The 23,039-nt window shown below is 43.6% G+C and overlaps 1 protein-coding gene across 1 annotated transcript in view; it reads right to left on the bottom strand.

The window, feature by feature from the left end:
- Positions 1 to 5,287: 5,287 nt before the first annotated feature.
- The window catches only part of STAC (SH3 and cysteine rich domain), a 103,097-nt gene continuing 85,345 nt past the window's right edge, over positions 5,288 to 23,039 (bottom strand). The window contains exons 10-12 of the mRNA XM_005877114.2: positions 17,238 to 17,289; positions 16,991 to 17,128; positions 5,288 to 7,030 (exon numbers count right to left, since the gene is read on the bottom strand). Coding sequence (XP_005877176.1) covers positions 6,932 to 7,030; positions 16,991 to 17,128; positions 17,238 to 17,289 — 289 coding nt within the window. The 3' untranslated portion in view covers positions 5,288 to 6,931. The remainder of the gene's footprint in view (positions 7,031 to 16,990; positions 17,129 to 17,237; positions 17,290 to 23,039) is intronic.

Genomic DNA, 23,039 nt, shown 5'->3' on the forward strand with positions numbered 1-23,039 from the left:
TCATCTGACCTGAGCGGTCTCTAACAGCAATAGAGATGGAGAGGGGTAGATGCACAAAGGGGCTTTGTGGAGGCAGCCCTGCCATCAAAGGTTGTTTTTCTGGAGGTGGTGATGGATCTGTAACATCAAACCCTCACCTTGTGACTAGGGCTGGACCTGCATTCCCTGCCAAGATCATGACAAAACCCAATCTCTAGTCCAGGTCTTAACCTTGATCACTATCTTGATGGGCTTTGCTGACTGATTTCACCTGCTGTAGGCAGAGGTCATGATCATCTGGTGGGAGCTGTTGGACCTGACAGACAGGACTCAGAACTTTTCTGATGATGCCAGTATTCCGTGGTACTTGAACTTCTCACAAAAGATGGTGCTTTCTTTCTCCAAGGCAATGTAGCACTGTGGCCTCAAGGTGTGTAGAGGCTATTCACGGAAATAAAATTTAAAAATTCCCTCCGGTCCAACGTGAAGTAGTAGATGTCAGTGGAGTGGTTCTGTTCGGGGCTGAGCAGTTTTTGAGCTGCTGAACTTCATCTGCGCCACCGGAGAAGACCCCACGGCAGGGGCTGGGCTGGCTTCTTATATCTGGGAGCCACTGCGGGTTCTGAGCAGAGAACCAACAGGAGCCAAGTGATGCTTTAGAAATTGGATTCTGGCTTTGAGGTGCTCCAAAGAGCCACCACCAGAAAAGGCTTTGCAATGGTGGGAGAGCTGTGAGCACACGGTGCTAGGATGCTGCTGCCAAGCAGACTGGCTGGCCTTGCTGTGCTGCCTGGGTCCCTGGTTGTTGCCCAATATGGCTCTAGTCTCTGCCACTCAGGCACGGGCCTCCCTCATTTCTAGCCTCACTCTCTTGTTCGTAAGAGTATCTTCCCTTTAGTGTTGGCTCTCCCAGTAAAGACTCTTTGTCCCTCCGACCCTCTGCAGAATATTGATTTCACGACATCCCATAGCCTCTTCTTGTTTTTTCCCCCATCCTGAATCACATCAAGCTTGTTATATTCTCTTTATTTCCCCTAATCCTCTCTTGATTAGACATCTCTTTCCTCCATGCTTTGTAATTTACTTATGCTGTGTAACCATGGCTCTGTCTTGAAATATAAATCAAAGATAAATTGCACCTGGGGTAGAAATGCTCATCACCTAACCATCTCCTTAGCATTTCGCACCAGCGCTCATCTTTGACCCTGCTCCCTTATCATGCAAAAACAGAGGTCACTGGGACCAAAATTCACCCTTCCCCTCTAGGAGAAACAGAAATTGGGAGGAGGAAAAAAAAATCATGTCCACGCATCTGAAATTGACAAGATATAAGTGTTATTTCCTTAAGGAGGCCGGGTTGTGTCTGTAGGAACTGAGTGGTAGTCTTGGCTGGTGGAGGTGGTGGTGGGGTCAGTGGGGGAGGAAAGCGTTAAAGAGAGATGCAAGAAGAGAGAGGTCTGTGGAGACCCCTTCCAGAGGCCTAGGCAACCAGACTTGCTTCTTGTGTAAAAAACAAGACAGGAATAGTTTTGAAATTCAAGACCAAAAAACACCCCCTGCTTAAATCTCTTTTTAAAAAATACATTTCTGTTGATTTCAGAGAGGAAGAGAGAGGGATAGAGAGATAGAAACATCAGTGGTGAGAGAGAATCATTGATTGGCTGCCTCCTGCACACCCCCTACTGGGGAAGTGCCCTTGGGCATGTGCCCTTGACTGGAATCGAACCTGGGACCCTTCAGTTAGAAGGCTGATGCTCTATCCACTGAGCCAAACCGGCTAGGACACTGCTTAAATATTTATCAGGGCCCAGTATAAATTCCATATAAGAAAGTGTGTGTGTGTGTGTGTGTGTGTGTGTGTGTGTGTGTGTGTGTGTGAGAACACGTGCATGCTTCGCTTAGATGTGGTTCTTCTGGCCAAACTCAGCGATCTCTCCTCACTCTTCTCATCCCCAGAGGCTAGCTCAGTCTATTATTTCCCAGGGAAGAAATTACAGCTCTCCACACTGGTTACACATTACTGCCATGCTATTGGGCTTTTTCTTATTCTCTTTGCTTGGCTGTTTCTGAGTTTGGGGACCTGTTTCTTTGGTCCTAACCTGTATTTTCAGGCTTTTGTCCTCCTTGGCAATATTCTTTACCTTAACGAAGAGTGAAAGTAAATGGTAAATGAACTTAGCACATAATCTTCAACAGCTGGTTTGCAAGGAGAAGATGGACAAAGAAAAATATTGCTGGGCGTAGAACAAGATGGGGTCAGGCAAGTAAGCTGAGCATCCGAGTAAAGGAGGCCGGAGGAGGAATTCTAAAGATGATCTCCCGTTTTCCTTGGAAATAAGTATTATACTTTTCCAGGTGTCTTTTCAGGTCTTCAGCACATCCTGACTTCCATGAGGACATGGAAGATGCTCAATAGTTTTAAAAAAATTGATGATGTGGGGATAAAAAATTTCTCTTTTAAATTTACAGAAAGAAACTATAAAGTAAATTGCTGTTATCTTGTAAAATTTCAAGATACAGTTAAAAGCTTCTACTACCCACAGAAAGATTGAGGACTATTTACAGCTCTTAGTAAGAAAGCTGAGAAAAACAAAACAGAACAAAACATGTTCTAAGGGTCACAAACACCAGGTGTTGTACAAAACACACAACCGAATGGCAACTGAGCAGAATCCAAGTGACCTTTACAGGATGTCATTAAGCTAGTTTTATTTTTTATCGTCTGCTTTGTTTGTAAGGGTCTTGTTTTAGGATAAATCCGTGGAATACACCTGCTCACTCAGTTTCCTGAGGATTCTATTTTGAGCAATGCTGACTTTTCTTTTATTCCCAGATTTATATCCGCCCATGTCCTATGGGTCAGTATTTGCTAAAATTATCAAAGTAAGATACAGCTACTGGTCCTCCTGTGTTTTCCACCCCTTGAGAAAAAAGATCCCACTTTCTCCTCCTTACACACTCAGATTCCAGGGTGGATTGTCCGTTAGCCTTCATTTGTACTATGATTGTACACTTTTGTCCTTTTCAACATTTTGCAGGTATCTTAGTGAGATGTAGGAAGAGAGGGAGTATTAGAAAGCATTGGCGCTATTAGGCGGATGCAATATTATGTGATAATTCTCTACTGCAGCATTTTCCAAACTATATTCCTTGGAATGTTATGACCGGTGTCATTAGGTGTCCCATGGTTCTAAATCCCCCTTTATTGACTCTCCATGAACATTAGCAAATTGAAGGCTCTGAGAAGTCCTGAGTGAAGAAGCCTGGTTCACTTGATGTAAACTGAAGCTTCTATTTGAGCATACGGTACTTTTTCACAGCTGCCGGGGCCTCGCTCTAGGCCAGGGCTGACCAATAGGTTTCCTTCCTGGCTCTCTTCTCCGTGGAGCAGCTATGACCTAGACCCATTTTTGGACTTTCATGGTGTTTCTTTTATTTTTATTTTTACTTTTAGCAGGACCTGGCACAAGGCTATTTACATGTGTTGTGATCTTTTCATGGATTTTATTTCTCTCTCTTTAATAGCAAAGTGCATTAACTCTAATAAGCTCCTACTATGTACCATCCCACTAGCTGCTTTAAATGTGTAGCCCAGATGCTGGACTCTTCCTCTTGATGGGAGAAAGGGAGAGGGAGAGGGAGAGGGAGAGAGAGAGATTTTGGTGTGGAGAGTTAGGCAGTTACAGTGCTCTGTGCAATCAGCCCTACTGGTAGCTAGCCAGTCACCTATCCATGGGTTCTCTTTGCAGCCCCACTGCCCACACTAAGGAGGCCTCAGGCTGCTCGTGATGGGGGTAAAAGAAGTTCAATTCTTCACCTTCTGGAAGCCTGAGGAAGGTTCGACCAGTTCTTTATTTCACACCCACCATGATTGAATGCACATCCTCCAGCACTGGTGGGGAAGTGGGGGGCACGGCTCCCCTAGGTGAGGTACATGTGCACCACCCCTCAGCTGGAGGCCAGGCCAGGAGGTGAGGGGGTACCAGCCTGCTCCCTCACACTCTGAAGAATACTCCCCAGGACCTTTGTTCTTCTTCATTTTAGCATTTTCCTCTCCTTCCCTGACCCCTCCCTAGAGTCGGAATCCTGAGGCCCTCATTTCATCTCCTTCTGCGACTGTGGCCCTTCTTCCAGTCTCTTCTTGGGGCTTGGAAACCTTCAAGACTTTGGTAGGTCACAGCTATCCTTGTTCTAGCTATTTCTGCAGACAGGCAGGAGAAAAAATGCTGTGGCTCCTAAAGTCAATCTCTCTCTCTCTCTCTCTCTCTCTCTCTCTCTCTCTCTCTCTCTCTGTGTGTGTGTGTGTGTAAGCATCTGTGGCAGTCTGTGCTGTAAGGAACACTGCCTTTTTCTCTAATATCTGGGTGACCAGATCTCTAAGGCACACTATGTAGATATCTTGCATTTGGAGATATCTTGATGTTTGCAAAAACTTTAGGGCCTCATTTTGCTGAAAGTATGTCTTCTCCTTTCTAGCATTGGCTCAAATTACAAAGTCCCTGTTCCGGTTATGTATTTTTGTATTTAAAAAAATCACTCAAAAATGGATTGAGTGACCTACTGCAGAAGCGTGTGGTCTCTCCACTGGCCCCACCTGCATCCCTGTTCCGGTTATGTATTTTTGTATTTTAAAAAATCACTCAAAAATGGATTGAGTGACCTGCAGAAGCGTGTGGTCTCTCCACTGGCCCCACCTGCATGGTGGCCTCAGAGTAGACAAACATACATGGTGGCTCAGGATTCCCCAGGGTGAATGTTCCACAAGGTCAAGGCAGAAGCTGCAAGGACTCTTGGACCCAGCCCAACATGTCCTGCAATATCACTTCCGCTGTGTTCTGTTGGTCACATAAGACCAGCCCTGACTCAATGTGGCTGTGGGGGTAAAAGCCCTGTCAGGAGGCAAGGATCGTTCATCGGGGACCACTTTGGAGGCTGCCTATCGCAGCCTCCTCTTCAACTTCAAAGGACAAACTGACTTTTCATTTTATTTTATTTTTAATATATTTTTATTGACTTCAAAGAGGAAGGGAGAGGGAGAGAGAGAGAAACATCAATGATGAGAGAGAATCATTGATTGACTGCCTCCTGCATGCTCCACACTGGGGATGGAGCCTGAAATCCAGGCATATGCCCTGACTGGAAATCGAATCGTGACCTCCTGGATCATAGGTCAATGCTCAACCACTGAGCCATGCTGGCCGGGCCAAACTGACTTTTCAATGCAAATTTGCATAGGATGTGACACCCCCTTACCAAAGGGCTTCAGTGGATATTCTACCAGAAAGAAGAGATCAGGACACATGTTTTTTATGCTCCTTCCAGCCAACGTGTTTGTTTTTATTAGATGGAATATTGAATTAGAGGCAAAGAGCGTTGGTACCTGGCATTCCATATTACAGAACGGCAGTCATATTATCCACCCTGGCTCTCAAAGAACCCGCCCAACTCTATACACTCCGTTTTACATGTTGTATCAGAGAGGGAGGCTGGCTTGAAAACAAGAGTAAGGCATCCAAAGTACTGTGAAACCAGCAGCCACCCAATTTCAGCTCCCAACTTCATGCTGAGCAGTAACAAAAGAAGTACATGGAGACGGATGAAGCTTTGGTTTCCCAATGATGCTTACATGCACAGGATGCAGCCACTTAAGTCTTTTTAAAACCAATTGTTCTAATGCTTTATTGCTCTGCACCAAAATACATCAAACTGACATTGATTCCAAGGTCATTGTGAAGTTTAACCATATTAAAGAGGAATAGGATGCACGTTGGAATGGGGAGGAAGGCATCACAGTATATTGCATTCTTGTAAACATTAGTACAAGTACAGAGTAACAGAGACTCCCCTAGTTGATGCTAAATAGGCCCCGCCTTCCTCTGCATTCAGAGGCGGAAGGACTTGGGATTCTTTTCCATTTGCCCTCTGCTAGGGTAGAATATACTGCCCTAAAGAAGAATGGGTTCCAACTTGGCTAATTTTCTCCTAAGATGCTTTTGGATCTCTTCCATGTTTCTGGTCCTTTGCAAGGTGGACTCAGCCCTCCAAGTGGGAGTCCCACAAAATGGCATGATGGGAAATGTTCCCCTAACACAGAAGACATAAAATGAAAGTGAAGCTCTGCATGGAGAAAGCTTTCTGCCACATTCTCTTCCCCAGCTCCATCTCCTTGGGGAAAGGACCTCATTACTGAAAGGGCTGTATAATCTTCAATAAATAAGGGCCCCTTTCCCCACTCTATCCCCACTTTGCCCTTTGAGTTCAGGCCTCCTGTCCTGCTCTGTCACCTGTCGGTCCCTAGAGCAGCAGGGGAGACTGCCTGTCAGCCATCTTTGAGCAGGTCAGGTCTTGGTAGTTGGTGACACATCAACTTGGCTCTCACATGTAATGCACACCTCAAGGACCCGGAAGAGACAGCACAACCACAAAGTGAGGGGTCCCCGGGAACCCTGGAATGTTGGGAGCTAGGAAGTGGGACTTCCTGGTGCTCTGCAGAGGGACTGCTTGGGGTCTCAAATGTGATGATGCTCATTGGTTGGTATTGAGGACAAAGGCCTGGAATCCGAATCACACTTGACTACATGGACCTGAACCTCACACTGGGGCCACACTGCGGACTGGAGTACACGTCAGTGGGTTAACTTACACCACATGGGCAGGGAGGGAGTTGGGTCCTGGGGAACAGCTGTGGTTGCTGTCCTGCTACTGCCACCAGGTAGGGACCTCAGCTTTGCCAGTGGCTCTCTCGGCCTCATCCCCACCTTGGGCAGCCAGGATATGCTGTGCAATGGACACTCTGTCTTGTGGCTGATACTCCATAGTCTCAGATCCTTGAGTCTGGTCTCCCTGTTTCCTGGGTGGCCGGGTCATTGTGACAGCTCCTCTGGGTTGACACAGTGTGAGATGAGGCATCGCAGCAGGGCTTGCCTACTGCAAAAGGAGGAGGGGCCCGCAATCAGACATTTTCTAGGACATCCAGGGGGACGAGGCCTCTCTTCTTTCCACTGAGGACTCTGATGAAGCCGTCCTGTTCTTCTTCAGAAGTCAGGCAGATCTGAATGCCAAGGAAAGAGAAAACAAGTGTCAACAAGAAAGAAGCTAGAACCTACACCGGAATCACTGCTGACTGAGGTCAGCGGGGCATTGAATTGGAAAAGAGAGAGCAGTGTGAGGGTGGGGAGTTGTGGCTCTGTGAGAAAAGGTTTGATAAAAAATTAGGCAGCCCTGGCCAGGCAGCTCAGTTGGTGAGAGCATTGTTCTGATACGCCAAGGTTGCAGGTTCGGATCCCTGGTCAGGGCATATGTAAGAATCAACCAATGAATGCATAAACAGGTGGAACAACAATAGTAGATGTTTTTCTCTAATTTTTTCTCTCTCTCTCTTGTTCTGCCTCTCTCTCTCTCAAAACAATATTTTTTTTAAATTAGGCAGAACCCTGGGTTTGGAACTAGTCCAGGGATTGAATATTTTCTGAGATTCAGCTTGATGAATGAGGATCAAGAAAAGCTTGAGAATCTACCATTTTAGGAAGCAGTGGCAGAGATGGGAACATTTCCTTTCATTTAGAGGTGGAATGGAAAGACCAGCTCAGAAGATTAATTGTGAGTAGAAAGGGGTGGGAGCTGAGGGAGAACCAGAGGAGCTCCTTTGGGTTGAAGGGTCACAAATAGGGTGACAAACTTGTTTTGGTTTGCCCGGGACTTTCTCAATTTTAGCACTGGACGTCCCATATCCTGGAAAATGCCTCAGTCCTAGACAAGCTGGATGGCTTATTATCCTAGCAAATATTTAACTCATTAGGCCACGTCAGAGATACCTCAATTGTCTAAGGAACCCGTCATTCCCTGCTTTCTGCATTCATTCAACAAATTTTTATTGGGAACCTACTATGTGCTAGATACCATTCCAGAAGCTTGGAAACTAGTGAAAACAGACAGACTCCTGCTCTCATATTGTTTATTGAGCAGAACTGGGAAGAAAGACATTTCATTGAGTAATTTCGTGCATGTTGAGTGCAAGGATCATGCCTGTGTTAGTCACTGATCATTCAGTGAACAACACTTCGTAGAACTGACTGACAGCTTAAGTAGCTAATATTTTTGAATGATTAATGAGTAAAGAAACAGGTGCTGATGTGAAAATAGATGGCAATCTGATCTAACCTAGCGGGTAACTTTGTGGCACCTTGGAATGACTAGCTGGAACAATGCAGCCAGAGATGGAGGTGGTGAATGGTGTGAGATAAAGCCAGAAAGGCTGCCAGGGCCAGGCATGTGGGACATGCAGCCATGCTAAGCCTGCTAAGTCCCTTAGCTGACCTTCTGACCAATCTCACTGATGACCTGGGTCACAAGACAACCACCAACATAATCACCAGGAAGGAGAATAGGACCCATTCAATCAGTTCAGTTAGGATTTACCTGAGTCATAGAAGATACAGATGGACAAGAAAACAAAAATCAGGACTCTGCAGCATGGGAAAAAGGCAAAAATGAACGTTGGCATCAATCAACAGTTGGGTGTTAAAGGATTTTAAGTGGAGAAAGGAGAGGGTCAGATTTATTTAAAGCAGTTCTTTTTCCATTCCTCCCCCTCCTCTCTATTTCTTTTGCTACCTGTTGTCATCCTTCTGTGTCTCCTTTTTCATTCTCTTCCTTCCTTCCTCTCTCCATCCCCTCTCTCTTTACAGCCAAAGACTTCCAAAGACTGAACCAATTTCCTTCCCACTGCTGACCTATCCTGACCTGTCCACTCGGCTCGTTGACAATGGTGTGGACTTGACTTTGATGCATCATGTGTAGCTGTGGTAAGCTGGGCATCTCAATATCAAGGTGGGTGCAGCATATACAGAGCAGAGGCACCTCACATACTCAGTATTCCATCTTCAGCCAGCCCAGTGCTTAGCTAACTATCAAGCCCAGCTATAGCCAGCCCCGCAGCATCCCTCGGAGACTTTGCCTTTCTAATATAAAACAAATACAAGTTTTTATTTTCTATCTTAAAAGATTTACCTCATTTCTTCCCTGATCTCATGCCCCAGAGCCTAGACCAGGGGTGGGCAACCTTTTTGTGAGCGCGTGCCAAAACCAGCAAAATCTCTGACTCAAAATTCTTCTGCGTGCCAACCCTAATTTTTTGAGAACATGTTACGCCTACTTGATATCTCTTAAGGTGTACATATGTGAAGAACCTTGAAGAAATAATAAAATTCATTCGAGCGACAAAAACATGTATACATATTATGTAAAATTATTTATCTAAGATGCACCTACACTGAATTTATCTGAAAAATAAAAAAGTCGATATTAAGAAAAAAATTGTAAATGGGAGATTATAAGAGAAGGTTTTGAGTACCAGCAAAAGTTACTGGCATGCCATGTTTGGCACGTGTGCCAGGGGTTGCCCACCCCTGGCCTAGACTCTTTGCTGGGTTGCAAATTCAGTTTCGTAGTTAATTTTCAACACTTAGCATTCACTCTTTGGCCTCTTAGTCTATATTATTATTACTACTTTAACACCAGTCATCCATGTTTCTGCTCCAGTTGGTGCATTTGTAGCTCTACCACTCACCTGTTCTCACTCCCCCTAGTTCTTAAAGACAATGGGGTGGGCAGGATTTTCCACACTCTTGTCTCAACTTGATATCTGCTTGCTGACTCACTCCCTGACCCTCGGCTTCTTCTCCTCTGTTGCCTCAAATTCTGTTGCATAATGGTCAAGTGCCCCTATTGGCTCAGTCCCATTTGGCCCTATCTGGTTAAAATCCTGAAGTCTTCTGGGATCACATGTACTTAATACCATTTAAGGTTGTCCCTGCATGTCCTCCAAACTCATTAACATTAAAATGATTGCCGCTCATAGATGAGCAATCATTTTATTTAAAAAGATTTTTTTGCCTGGCACTCTTGGATTGAGTCCTCCCCTCAAAATACCTATGAAAAGATACAGGGTTGGAGGTAGAGAAGAAGAGTCATAACACTAAATGCCAAGACTGACGGCCAATCAGAAGCTGATTGGAATTTCTTTAAGACCTTTGGTGCTGAACTCAGTTGATGACTGAAGCAAGTTGTGCTGCTGTGTCAAGGATAAATCTACCAGCCTAAAAGAGATCTCCTCTTCCAAGGTCTGTCTCAGGCTCAGAGATTCAGCAGCTGCCCAGAGCTGAAAACCGGGCAGCCATTTCTCTATTATTAGGGACTCTACTCCTCCCAATCAATGCTTTTCTTTCTACATTTATTAGAAGCTATGGACCTCTTAGAAAAGGAAATGACAGGAAGTAGGGCAAATTAGATAGAGGTGGCACAAGTGTCTCCTGGGAGTTGAGGTCCCAACAAATAAAACACAGTGGGTGGGAATGGAGACAGAAAGACTATGGGGGTAACAGACAAAGCTGAAAGTGGTTTTTATGTACTCCAGGAGTTCAGAATGTTGGGGGGAAAAAGCAATGGCGAGAGAAGCAAATCCTAACTCAACCTAGCAGACCAACATTAGATAAATGCTTCTTAGGTGCCGGAAGTTAGTATGAGTCATGCATAATTACCTGCTCCTCCAACTGAGTAGACCTGAGTACACCCGAGTGGACCCTGAGCTGGACCCACACTGCTCCACTCATCTTCTCAACTGGGAAATCTCAGCTCTGCACTGATCACTCCTTGTTCTAGCAGAAGTAAATGGCTTGAGGCTGTTGGTTGACATCTACAGTAATTTCTGCTCTTTCCCCACACAGCAGAGTTCCGACTTTTGTTCTGTTGTCTTTATCTCTGCAACATGATTCAGGTAAATCCTAACTGGTGCAACTCTGCTTCTACTCCCCTTGCTAGTGATTCTCTTAGTGGTTCCAGCCAATGAACCAGGATGGGAAAGTGTGTTTTCCTCTTAAAAGAGATGGATGAGGAAGAAAATCTCTCTCCTCATCTGGAAGGGATTCTTGGAGTGGCTGCAGCCATCTATGACCACGAGGGGAGCTGGCTAATATTGCAACGGTGGCAGAGCGCAAAGGTAGAAAAATCTGAAGCTCTGACCATGGAATCCAAGAAGTTCCCTGAATCCAGATCTCTTATTATACGAGTAAAATATACTTTCTGAGCTTGACTCAATTTGAGTTTTGTAACTCGAGATGTGTATTAGTTTACTATTGTTGTAACAAATTACTACAAACTTAGTGGCTTTAAACAGCATAATTTATTATATCACAGTTCTGTAGGTCTGCTGTCTGGTGGGCTTGGCTAGTTTTCTCTCCTCTGGGTTTCACAAGGCCAAAATCCAGAAGTCAACGGGGCCCTATTCTTTTCTTTCCTTTCTGTTTCTCTAGGAGAGAATCCAATTTCAGGCTCACTTAGGTTGTTGCCAAATTCAGTTCTGTGGGGTTGCAGGACTGAGGTGCCTGCTTTCTTGCTGACTGTCAACTTCAAATGCCACCTGTATTCCCTACCTTGTGGCTTAGTCCTACATCTTTGAATCCAGTATGGGTGGGTTGAGTCCTTTTTACACTTAATCTCTGATCTCATCTCTCTTTGGCCCTCTTTTTCGGCATCTCTGACTCTAGTCAGATACATTTCACTGCTGTTAAGGGTGCAAGTGATTAGATTTGGCCAACCAAAACAATCTAAGATATCGCCCATCACAGGTCCATAACCTTAATCTACCTGCAAAGTCCCCTTTGCATTAGTTTCCTATGGCTGCTGTAATAAATTTGGTGACTTGATAGAACACAGATTTATTTTCTTGCAGTTCTGGAGATCAGAAGTCCTAAAATCAAGGTGTCAATAGGGCTGCATTTCTTTGGGAGGCTGTAAGAAAGAATCTGTTTCCTTGCCCTCGGCTATTCGAGGCCACCCATATGCCTTGGCTCCTGGCCCCTTCTTCCATCTTCAAGGCTAGCAGCATAACTTCTTCCAATTTCTCTCTCTGACATCTGCTTCCGTTGCCATGTCTACTTATCTGACTCTGACCCTCCTGTCCTCCTCACATAAGGACTCTTCTGGTTACACTGGGCTCATCCAGATAATACAGGATAAGCCCCCAGCTCAAGACCCTAAAGTTAACCACATCTGCAAGTCCTTCTTGCCATGCTAAGGCAACATGCTCAAAGTTTTCAGGATTAGGACATGAGGCTGTTGTTCCGCTTACCACAAGATAAATGGATCAAGGCTGTTACTATGAAACATAAGAAAATATTGCAGAAAATATGTGCATATGTCTGAAAGAATAAGTGGATGGAGTAGGTTGAAGGAAGACTTAGCCTTGATGTTTTAAGGAAAGAATCTCTTGAGGTTAAGAATGATGTAATGAGATGTAAAGAGAACATGTTGCAGAAGAAAGGGGGCTAATTGAGAAGAAAACACTATAAGGAAATGATCACTAAATTAAAATCTGTGTGAGAAGCAATGAAGGACTGAATTGAAACTTTAGAAAATTAAAGTGAAGCAGGTTTCTTGAAATGTTCTGTTAGGAAGAAGTGGAGAGTGATAAAGTAGAAAGTGATACAAAGATTAACACTTGAAGGGAAATATGATAAAATGGAGATGGTTCAATCAATGAATTACTAAGTTTCTGAAGGGAGAAGCATTAAGATTAAAGGCCAAATGATAAATAAGAAAATGTTGGCCACATGTGGTAAACCAGTTGTAAATATTCTTAAAAGACAGGAAACTTTTTCAATAGTGCAAGAAAATAGGGAAAGTACTCAAATCGATTATTCTGTAAAAGAAATATAATGCCTAATACATATGTGATAACATTTCAACCTCTCTAACTATCCTGGAAATGCAGATCAACATGAAATATTATTCATCTACCAAGTGATATAAAAAGTACTAATGTTCAATTCTGGCAAGGATGTGGTGACCTGAATATTCTCATAAACAGTTGATGTGGGTATAAATCAGCCCAACCTTTTTAGAGGCAATTTTGTAGAATGTATCAAGAATTGTAAAAATCTTTTATATATTTTCCTATAAGCTCTAAAGTATATCTTTAGGAAGTAGTCAGAGGTACGGAAAAGATTTAGGTTTAAAGATGTTTATTGTAGTTATCAATAACAGTTAAACAAATAAAAACTCTAAATATCCAACAATAGAATACTTAAATACTTGTACACCTAGATTAGGGGTCGGCTAACTTTTTCTGTAAAGGACCAAATAGTAAATATTTTAGGCTTTTCAGGCCATATTGTCTCTGTTGCAATGACCCAACTCAACCATTGTAGTGTGAAAGCAGTAACAGATTATATATATGCATGAGGCTATGTTTTAATAAACTTGGTCCTAATAAATCTGCTATTGAGAAAAAACTTAAATTTATTTAAAAGCCAGGCCAGATTTGATCAATGGATTTATCAACTTCTGATTTATATGACATGTTTGTTATACAATTGTAAAAATAAACAACTGTGTTTGCATAAACATTTAGTGACTAAGTTTAAAAAATTAGTTGGGAACTAAACAGAATATAATATCAAAATATAAATTAGAAGAAAAGTTTGGTAGGAAATATACCAAAGTGTTTATGTTAATAGTAGATTGGGTGAATTACTTGTGATCTTGATTTTCTTCTTTATACTTTTCCAGTTTTTCTCCACAATAAATGCAGTCTAGTTTTATAATCTAAAATATTTTTATTTATCTAAAGCTTTATAGAACACAAAGAATCAATGAAAACAGTTTTATAGGGATGACAGGCTGTGGAATGAACTAAAAATACGTTTATGGTGCTTAAAGTTGATTTAATAAGGATACTTTTAAAATTTCAAAAATGAAGAAAACATACTCATGTCATGGCAGACTCTAGTTGTGTTCACAACAAAAGGGTAACTTAATTCTATTTGGAAACAGAGGCTTTTTGAAAAAATAATATAATGACTTTGAGACAAATTTACCCCAGAGGCAGAAACGTGATTTAATCAGAGATGCATTTATTTTCAGAATCAAATTTCTTCTATTTCTCTGCTAATGAGTTTTTGTCTCTTTACATTTTTAGGGTTATAAATATCATACTGTTATTTTTGGATGCTTAATAGGTAATTTTAGGCGACATTGCCACTGCAGATGAATTCCCCATTTAGGCTTAACTCTGAGTGATGATGGCAGGAAAGGAAATGACTTTACTAAGCTTCCATCCTGGTCAGGCACTGTGCTGGGACTTCATACAGGTGATAACACTAACCCTCACTGCAAGTCAAGAGGGAGATGCTACTATACCCATTTTACAGATGGGAATGTTGATATTCACAGGTGACTCTGCCAAAACCACATAGAATATGGATCTATTTTGGTGTGACACTGGAATCCATGTTCTTGTTACTACATTGTACTCACCTCCATTAACAAGCATGCTTTGAAATTTTATAGCTAAAATAATTTAGGATACTAAAGTGGAGACCAATTTAAGTTTTTTCTCAATAACAGATTTGTAAAATGTAAATTTTCACCCGGCCAGTGTGGCTCAGTGGTTGAGTGTCAACCCAGGAATCAAGCGGTTGCAGTTCCATTGCCAGTCAGGGCACATATCCGGGCTGCTGGATCCATCCCCAGTAGGGGACGTGCAAGATGATGTCTCTCTCTGATGGATGTTTCTATCTCTTTATTCCTCTCTCTTCCTCTCTCTCTAAAAATCAATAAAAACATATTTTTAAAAAATGTAAATTTTCTTTCAAGTGGCTGACCCTGAAATTGGTTGCCACACTGACAAATTTTGAAAATAGAGAATTTGTTTAGCGATAAAGAGACCTGAGTGGCTTTTGTTGATCAATATGTAATTGGAAATAAAAATGCCTTCAGTTCTCACAGAGCTATAATAGGACTTAAAGTGAGGCAATGAAAATGAAGGTCATCCTCAACCATTAACTTTGATCAGAACACTTGGGGAGTCTGTAAAAGAGACTGATTCTCTGCCTTTTACCCTGAAAGGTTTTGCTTCAACAGGTCTAGAGTGGAGTCAGGAATCTGCATATTCAGCAAGCTCCGAGGTGATTCTGAGTCAGGTGGTCCAAAGACCACACCTTAAGAAACACCAGGCTGGGCACCTATCAGGGGTTATGTTACTTTCCTACAGAATTACAGGCAGATCTATGTGGTTCTAGGTTCAGGCTGAAAGCTGTGTTGTGTCTTAAACATCTATAATAATAAAAGCGTAATATGCTACTTAGACCGGACATCCTTCCGGACATCCTTCTGGACGAAGCTGGGGCTGCGAGAGAAGCCCGGGTCCCGGGTGCCGGAGGGAAGCTGGTGCCGGCAGCCGGGGGAAGGAAGGCCTACTCTTGCATGAATTTCGTGCATCGGGCCTCTAGTGTCTAAGTGAAGAGGCTGGGTGGTATGCCCTACCCAACCCCACAGATTGCCATTCATCCATGGAATGTTGCATTTCTGTCAGCAACAACTACTGCAATTAGATGCAGTAATGGTGGGATGTGGTGGTGTGTTGTGTGAGTGTGTGTGTGTGAGTGTGTGTGGCCTGAGCATGTGCAAAACTGAGGCCCAGAAAAATCACAGCAACCCTGTGTACTTTTCCATCATTAGACTCAGAAGATAAGATGGAGTATTTTTAACTTTGCTTCTTTTAAAATTTAGTTTTTAAACCTTTACACCATGAAAGTAATTTAAATGCAAAGAAAAAACCCTTAAACAAACCTTCCAATGTTTTCTCTTTTCCCTCGTGTTTGTATTACTTTTTCACTACCCTTGTATCATTAATACTTCACTTATTCCTTTGCTGTTTATAAAACCATCATTTAAAATGGTGACACAGTATTTGAAGGTTTCGATCCCCTCTTTTAGGTCTGTGCTCAGTTCTGCAAAGGGAGACGGTCTGATTGGAAATGTCCCAGGGGGTCTATCATTATCTCTTAAGGCTTCTCCTTTCTGGTCCCTCTGGGAGGTCATCAGGCTACCGTGTTTCCTATGCCAGTTTTCTCACACTCCTTCCTGACCCATCGTTCTCTATGGGCCATCTGGTGCTGTGGGGTCCTGAGATTCAGACGGGCCTGGGTGGCAGTGGTGGGGCTGTGGTGCAAATGACTTTCAGGCCCCAAAGTCCCCTCAGATTCACTATGTTTCCAATAATCAAAACATGGCATCAGGCCCCATTTCACTTCTCCCTTTGAGTTTACCTTGGGAGAGTGATGAGCAGGATCTGGGTCTGGATTCCAATGAGACTTTATTAAGAGAGAAAATAAATTTCGGATGTCTAATTTCTGAAAGTATCCCCAAATACATCAAGAGCAAACATGGAGGTCTGCACATATTGTTTCGGTCTATAGTGAGGACACAGGACATGACATGAGGGGAGTTGCAGTCAGAGGAGAGGGGGCAGGAGGAAAGCCTCTCTCTGCTGGATGGAGGGCTCAGCTGTGCCTGTCTTGTCTCTTTGTTGACATTCCAGGAGGGAATGGGGGAGCATGAAACAAGGAGGCTGAAGTCATATAGGTACAGGGGGTTCCTGCCTCACTTCTCAGGAAATCGACCTCATCACAGTGAACCCCACATTCATCTCTACATTTGATGTAGGGCGATATCCAGGGCCTGGGCCTGAGACAGTCCCTGGTTAGGGAGTGTCATGGTTTCCAGGGAGCAGGCAGAAGCTTGGAATATGCACAAGGAGACTTACGAGGGGGTCTTTGTGACTGAAAGCAAATGCAGTGAACTGTGCAACACAGCCCCAAGTAACAGCAAAATATCTCCAGGACACCATGAAAAGTGAACCACACATTAATGGAGACCAGCACAGAGCCCAAACTGGAGTAGCTGCCCACATCTGAGACCAGTGATCCTCAGAGAAAAGCATGGGACCAGATGTCCTCATCCTGTCGCCATGACGTTACGTACATTTCCTCTTGTGGACAGACACCACCCAGTCAGCTTCCTAACATTTTGGTTTTGCATGTTTAGATCCTACTGCACTCATATGGTTGGCGTGAGTATATCTTTTCTCAAGGTGAAGACTTGGAATATGACCCGCTCATTCAGATTTGTAGACGGCTGTTACTCGATTTTGGTCAGACTCAATATTACTCACCTGATTCTCTTTCAGTGTGATCTGCCCCTGTTCCTTACACCCAATGAAGGTTCTAACACATCTGAAAATCTTCTCATTCTGTTGTACTCTCTGAACAAAGTTGGCTGGAAAGAAGCCAATCCTGTCTTGAATTTTCCCCTGAAAGGAAAAGGAGACATGCATCCACAATTCATTGTAATTATAGCATTCATTGCAGTGACAGTAACCAAAAGATTCTTTTTTTTTTTAAAGAAAGAGAAATACGTACTTTCCACCAGTCTTCATTAGAGTCTTCTAGAAGAGTGATCATGTCTCCTGGTCTAGAATGCAAAGTGAATGAGTTGGGTGAGAAAGCAGAAGGGGATAAAACAACAAGAAAATGCTACTTAGAAGTTGGAAGCAACATTTTCATTGATACAGATGATCCTAAAATACACAGAAACAAAGTAAACATGACTTTTACGAGTTCTTCCCACTCATGAAAATAGCTTTGTTACATATTGAAAGCAAGTAAAATTTTATAGCTGCATTAAAAAGTAATTCTTAGCTTTATTTTTATACAAAAATAATCATATTTGCATTGTGAAAAACTCCAAAATTTGGGTGTTGATAAGTTTCAAGGTGCAAGTTGACCTTCATATTCTGCCCTACAATCTCCTTTCATTGCCCAGAGGCGACCACTGCTAATGGTTTCCTGTATTTCCTCCTAGATCCTTCCCATACACTTATATTTATATGTGAGTAGGTACTAGTATATGTATTTTGATTTTTCTTTTGTTTACTATTGACATCTAAAATTAGTCATTATCTATATTTTCTCAGTACCTTCTTAAAACCTATTATAGTTTTGCTTAGCTCTACTTTCCTGGACTGCCACCTTTTATGTTGGCAAAATTTGGAATTTTGTTCTAGATGAGTGTGTGTGTGTGTGTGTGCGTGTGTGTGTGTGTGTGTGTGCATGCGCGCACATGCACACTATGTCATTCATCAAGAATTACTTGAGTTTAACTGAAGACTTACATGTTTTTGTTGATGTGGCAGTGATTTGCCACTTCTTGTTTGATTTTCACATCCGTGTGTATTCGAGTGTGTGGATGTATATTTTAATTCCTTCTATACATTGTCATTTCTATTGGGCAAAGCAAGTCATGAGGCCATTCCAGACTCATGGGATGGGGTAATAGGTACCACCTCTGTGGTAAGAGGAATTGCAAAGTCTCACGACAGAGGGCATGAACGCAGGTTGGGGTGACGATACAAGCCACCAGAGACAACTCATGCTCTTCAGTAAATTTGCTGAGTTCAGTGTCTCTTTGTGCTCTTACATTTAAAGTTGTTTTTTCCCCCCTGAGCATTCCTTGGTCTCTGGCATCTTCATTGTTTTCAACTCAATTCTATATCCTAGGCTGCCAGGAAACTTCCATTTTTGGGCCTCCGATAGCATTATTTCTTGTTTCCTAGTACTGGTATGGATGTACTCTTTAAAAAAATATATTTTCTGACATTTTTAGGAATTGTAGAAAGAGGGAAAGTAGATTTGTGTGCTCATTTTGCTCTTCTGATTCAATCTCCTCTGCTGTCATTTTCAATCATCAGTTAATATCTATCTCTGTAGGGGATTCCAAATAGAACAGGCTGTTGCCCCTGAAACATTAAACACAACTGGCATTTTGGTATTTCAAAAGTCACAGTTTCATGCTGATGCCACAGAACGCAAGATGGCTGAAAATTACTCTTTTCCCAGGTGAGGGATTTAATTAAGCAGCGAGGATGAAAGTCGATGCAAGAAAATCTTTCTAGCTCCAGCAGATTTTATTTAACCTAATAACCTGAGAAACCATGTGTTAGTATCAACTTCAAAGACATTGCTGATGGTTTGGTAGAAATTGTAAGTAGAAAATAAGACTGGAGGTTGGAGGGGGCACCTTTTCCTAAGGGTGGAAGAGGATCCTGCTAAATCCACCTCTATTTTTCTAGTCTAGCTAGAGTGTCTCTGTGCCCAGAGGTGGACTGCCCCTGTGTGCATGAGCCATGTTAACTAAACACGGATAAGGCACTCCCTGGATACAAGCTATAATTTTATGAGAAATGCCAGACATACTCCTGACATTGTAATGGGGATTGTTTTTTCCTTAAAAAGAACTCCACCAGAATAAAAATAAATTGCTTGGTGAGTAAGGAGAGTTACATTCATCCATTTATTGTTTCATTTATTTTATTTATTTTTTTAAATATATTTTTATTGATTTCAGAGAGGAAGAAAGAGGGAGAGAGAGATAGAAACATCCATGATCAGAGAGAATCATTGATTGGCTGCTTCATTATGCCCCCTACTGGGGGTCAGGCCCGCAACCCAGGCAGGTGCCCTTGACTGGAATCGAACCTGGGACCCTCCAGTCTGTAGGCTGACGCTCCATCCACTGAGCCAAACCAGCCAGGGCAGTCCTTGCTTTTTATAGATGACAAGCAAAGCCACCCACCACTGTGGTCAAGCCCCTGTTTGCAGCCCCACAATCTCTCTTCCCCTCGGAGGCCCGCACTTCATCATCCTGACAGTTCAGAAAGCGGCACTAGCGCTCCCGCCACCAGAGCAGGAGGGTTTCTGAGCCTACGCTGAGTCCTGGGTGGGGCTCCCACGCATCCCGGAGCCGGGCAGACAGACAGAGCTTGTGGGGCAGACAGAGCCTGTGCTGAGATTCCAGTGTGGGAACGGGGCGGGGCTTCCTGACCTGTAGGTCCCGTCCTGACCCCTGCGTCCTAAGTCCACCCACTGTGCGCACACGCCTTTCCTGCTGCCCTCTGTGCCGCCTCCTCCCGGAGACTTCCTGCCCTCCACAGCCACCGGTGCCCCCGCAGGACCCGCTTCCTGGGAGAGCTGCCACAGCCCACAACCTGGGCATGTGCCCTTGACCAGAATCGAACTTGGGACCTTTCAGTTTGCAGGCCGACGACGCTCTATCCACTGAGCCAAACCAGCTAGGGCTGTGTCATTTATTTTTATTCATCAACTCGTTCAACAAATATTCTAGAATGCCAACTCTGAAAGAGCCGTTTTACTAGGCACAGGCTATACTCTGGTGAATCAAGTAAGTCCCCACTGGAGCTAATATTCTAGTGAGAAGATGAATAATAAACACACAAATATATAGTGAAACACTTAATAAACATATAAATAATAAGTATAGAATGTGCATACATAACTGCAAATGGTCTTAAGGGCAATGAAGAAAATGAACCGGATGCAGTCTTAAAGAATGAGTAGACGCCTGCGATCAGTCCCTGCTCTAGTCATCTGGTGAAGACAGCTAATGCCTCTTTTTCACTGTAGGGAGGCTCTTGCTCCAGGGCAGCCCTGGAATCCAAGACGGCAGCTCTCTGCATCTGGGTCAGCTGTGGGAGTTGTGCTGCCCAGACTCCTACCTTGCCTCACCCATCCATCTCAGGATGCTCCCTGCTGAGCCTGCACTCAGAACCCTTTTCCACTGGGCTCCAGGCGATGGGTCTGAGTAGGCATGCAAGATAAAACCACTCTGTGTCATATAATGTTTTACATTTATTTTTTAAATGTGTCTTGACCCAGTTTTGAAACTCTGGGTAGAGACTAGAGAGTTTCCCTTAAGAGCCGATTAAGTCAACATCCCAACGACTTCCCTTCAAGCTCTCAAACTCCAGCCACTAGGCACCAGCCCCAGCCCCAGCCCCAATTGCTCCAGGGTCACATACCAGACAACTAGTTACTGGTTTTGTGCCTTGGAACCTGTGAACTTATTCAAATTAGCTAATTCACATGTAGCCTGGGAAACCTAGCTTACCCCAAGTACTGGCCCTACAGCTCCAGCCTGCTGTTACCTGACTCCAAGGTGCTAGCCCATGTGGCCCTTTTGGCAGCCCTTCTCAAACCAGTTCTCTTCTCCTTCCCATGGTGTTGGGTGCTATGCCTTGCCATCAAAGAACTAAATCCAGCCCTGGCAAGTGTGGCTTAGTTGGTTGGTTGTCGTCCCATGCACCAAAAATTGCAGGTTTGATTCCCAGTCAGGGCACATGCCTGGGTTGAGGGCTTGATCCCTAGCAGGGGGTGTGCAGGAGGCAGCTGATTGAAGTTTTGCTCTCACATTGATGTTTCTCTCTCTCTCTCTCTCTGAAAACCAACAAAAAATCTTAAAAAAGAGAACTAAATCCAAGCATTCTGCCCACCTGCTCTACATGGGGGGAGCCTTGCCATTTCCCCCCAAAACAATGGAAGCCTAATGCCTAAAATTCTCCTTGTGCTGATTGGTCCTAGGATGGACGCTGCCAGTGCATGACTCTCTGCCTCCAATTGTTTCCTGCTTCGGTGGCTGACCAAGCCCCATCCTAGGGAACAATTCTTTCTTATTTCAGGTTATCACATTTCAAGCATGTTCGAAGCAAGTCCAGCTCTGATCTAACAGCCGTTCTCTTTCTTTCAGGTCACCTGATGTTCCTGATCTATTATGTGTAGATTTTATAATTTAAATCTATCTTTATTTCCAAATTCTTGAGGACGAACCTATCAGGCCCCAAATACTTAAAAAATTTACCTTAGCTTAATTTAATCAGAGCATCCTCAGCTGAGGTACTAATTCTGCCTGCACCCTAAGCCAGAATTACATACATAGCATGATACAAAGTCTAGCACAATTCATATACCATGAAAGCATGCACTTCCTATTTGGTGCAGACAGGTCAGGGCACCATAGCTGGCCTCCCGTTTTGGGTTGCTCAGCCAAAATTGTCTTAAGCTTAGAGGAAGAGTCTTAGGTTGGTTATATCATGATTTATGGAACGTCTTAAAATGATGAGGGAACTGTCATCAACAAGAGTAGGAACAAGATGACAAAAGCTAACTATAGAATTATGGGTCAGTGGTGCAAAGGACAGAGTTTCTTTGTGAGTGTGTCTGTGTGCTCATGTGTATTTGCATGTGAGCTTGATGGTTGCTATCTGGGTTCATTCTCGGTAGTCCTTTGCCACCCTCATTTCTCAGCTTTCCACTCGGACATAGGAACCCATCTCTTCCATCCCCAGGTAAACTGGGTTCAGGGATGCAGAGGGCACAGCGTGCAGTGATTATAAGAATGATGCCCGCTGAGCCCAGCCAGCTAGAGGGAACTCTTCTGTAATGTGTTATGAAGAGGGTTTGGTCTTCTAAGGGTGGGAGCTCCTGGAGGGTGGAGTGTGAGTTGTCCTGGGCTCCACTCCCCTGCTCAGCTCTCTCCATTCCCCGGGAGAGCATAGATTCCTAGGAGTGGAGATACTGACACCCCCTTGTTGAGGTCACCTTCCCCACGGTCTGGGACAACCTGAGCCCTCTCACCGGCCCTCCCTTGGAAGCACAAGTACAAGGCAGGCTGCTCTGGGCCTTCTGTGCTTTTCTAATGTTTTGGATAGACTGCAGATTTTGGAATACAAAGGATATTATCTTCCTTTATCCTGCTATCTCTGCCTATTGGGCTGAAGGAAATTACATGACAAGTATTTATTGAATGCTCATGACAGGTTAGGCTTTGGGTGTGCACTGAGTGTACAGAGATGAAAAGATTTGTCTAAGAATCAGTTTTCTTATCTGTAAAATGAAGATAATAATAGTACCTATCTCCTCAATATTTTTGATAATTAAGTGAGGTAATATTTGTAAAGCACATTTAGATAAGCCTGCAATAGATGGTGGCTATTATTGTTGATAAGACATAGTTACTGCCCTTAAGATGTTGGTAATCTTAAAGGGGAATGAAATGTAAACTGGTAATATATACTCAGCAACTGAATGACCGAACGACTGAACAACTGAATGACCAAATGACTGGTTGACTGGTCGCTATGATGCACACTGGCCACAGGGGACAGATGTTCAACGCGCAGGATTGGGCTCCCTCTTGTCTGGATTGGGCCTTTGAGGATCAGGCCAAAACTTGCTATCCGACATCCCCCAAGGGGTCCCGGATTGTGAGAGGGTGCAGGCCAGGCCGAGGGACCCCACATGTGCTCAAATCCGTGCACTGGCCCTCTAGTATATAAGTGTGATTGCTGAAAGAGAACTATGCTGGGGGCA

Source organism: Myotis brandtii, unplaced genomic scaffold, assembly GCF_000412655.1.
Source record: "Myotis brandtii unplaced genomic scaffold, ASM41265v1 scaffold506, whole genome shotgun sequence".
Lineage (NCBI taxonomy): Eukaryota > Metazoa > Chordata > Mammalia > Chiroptera > Vespertilionidae > Myotis > Myotis brandtii.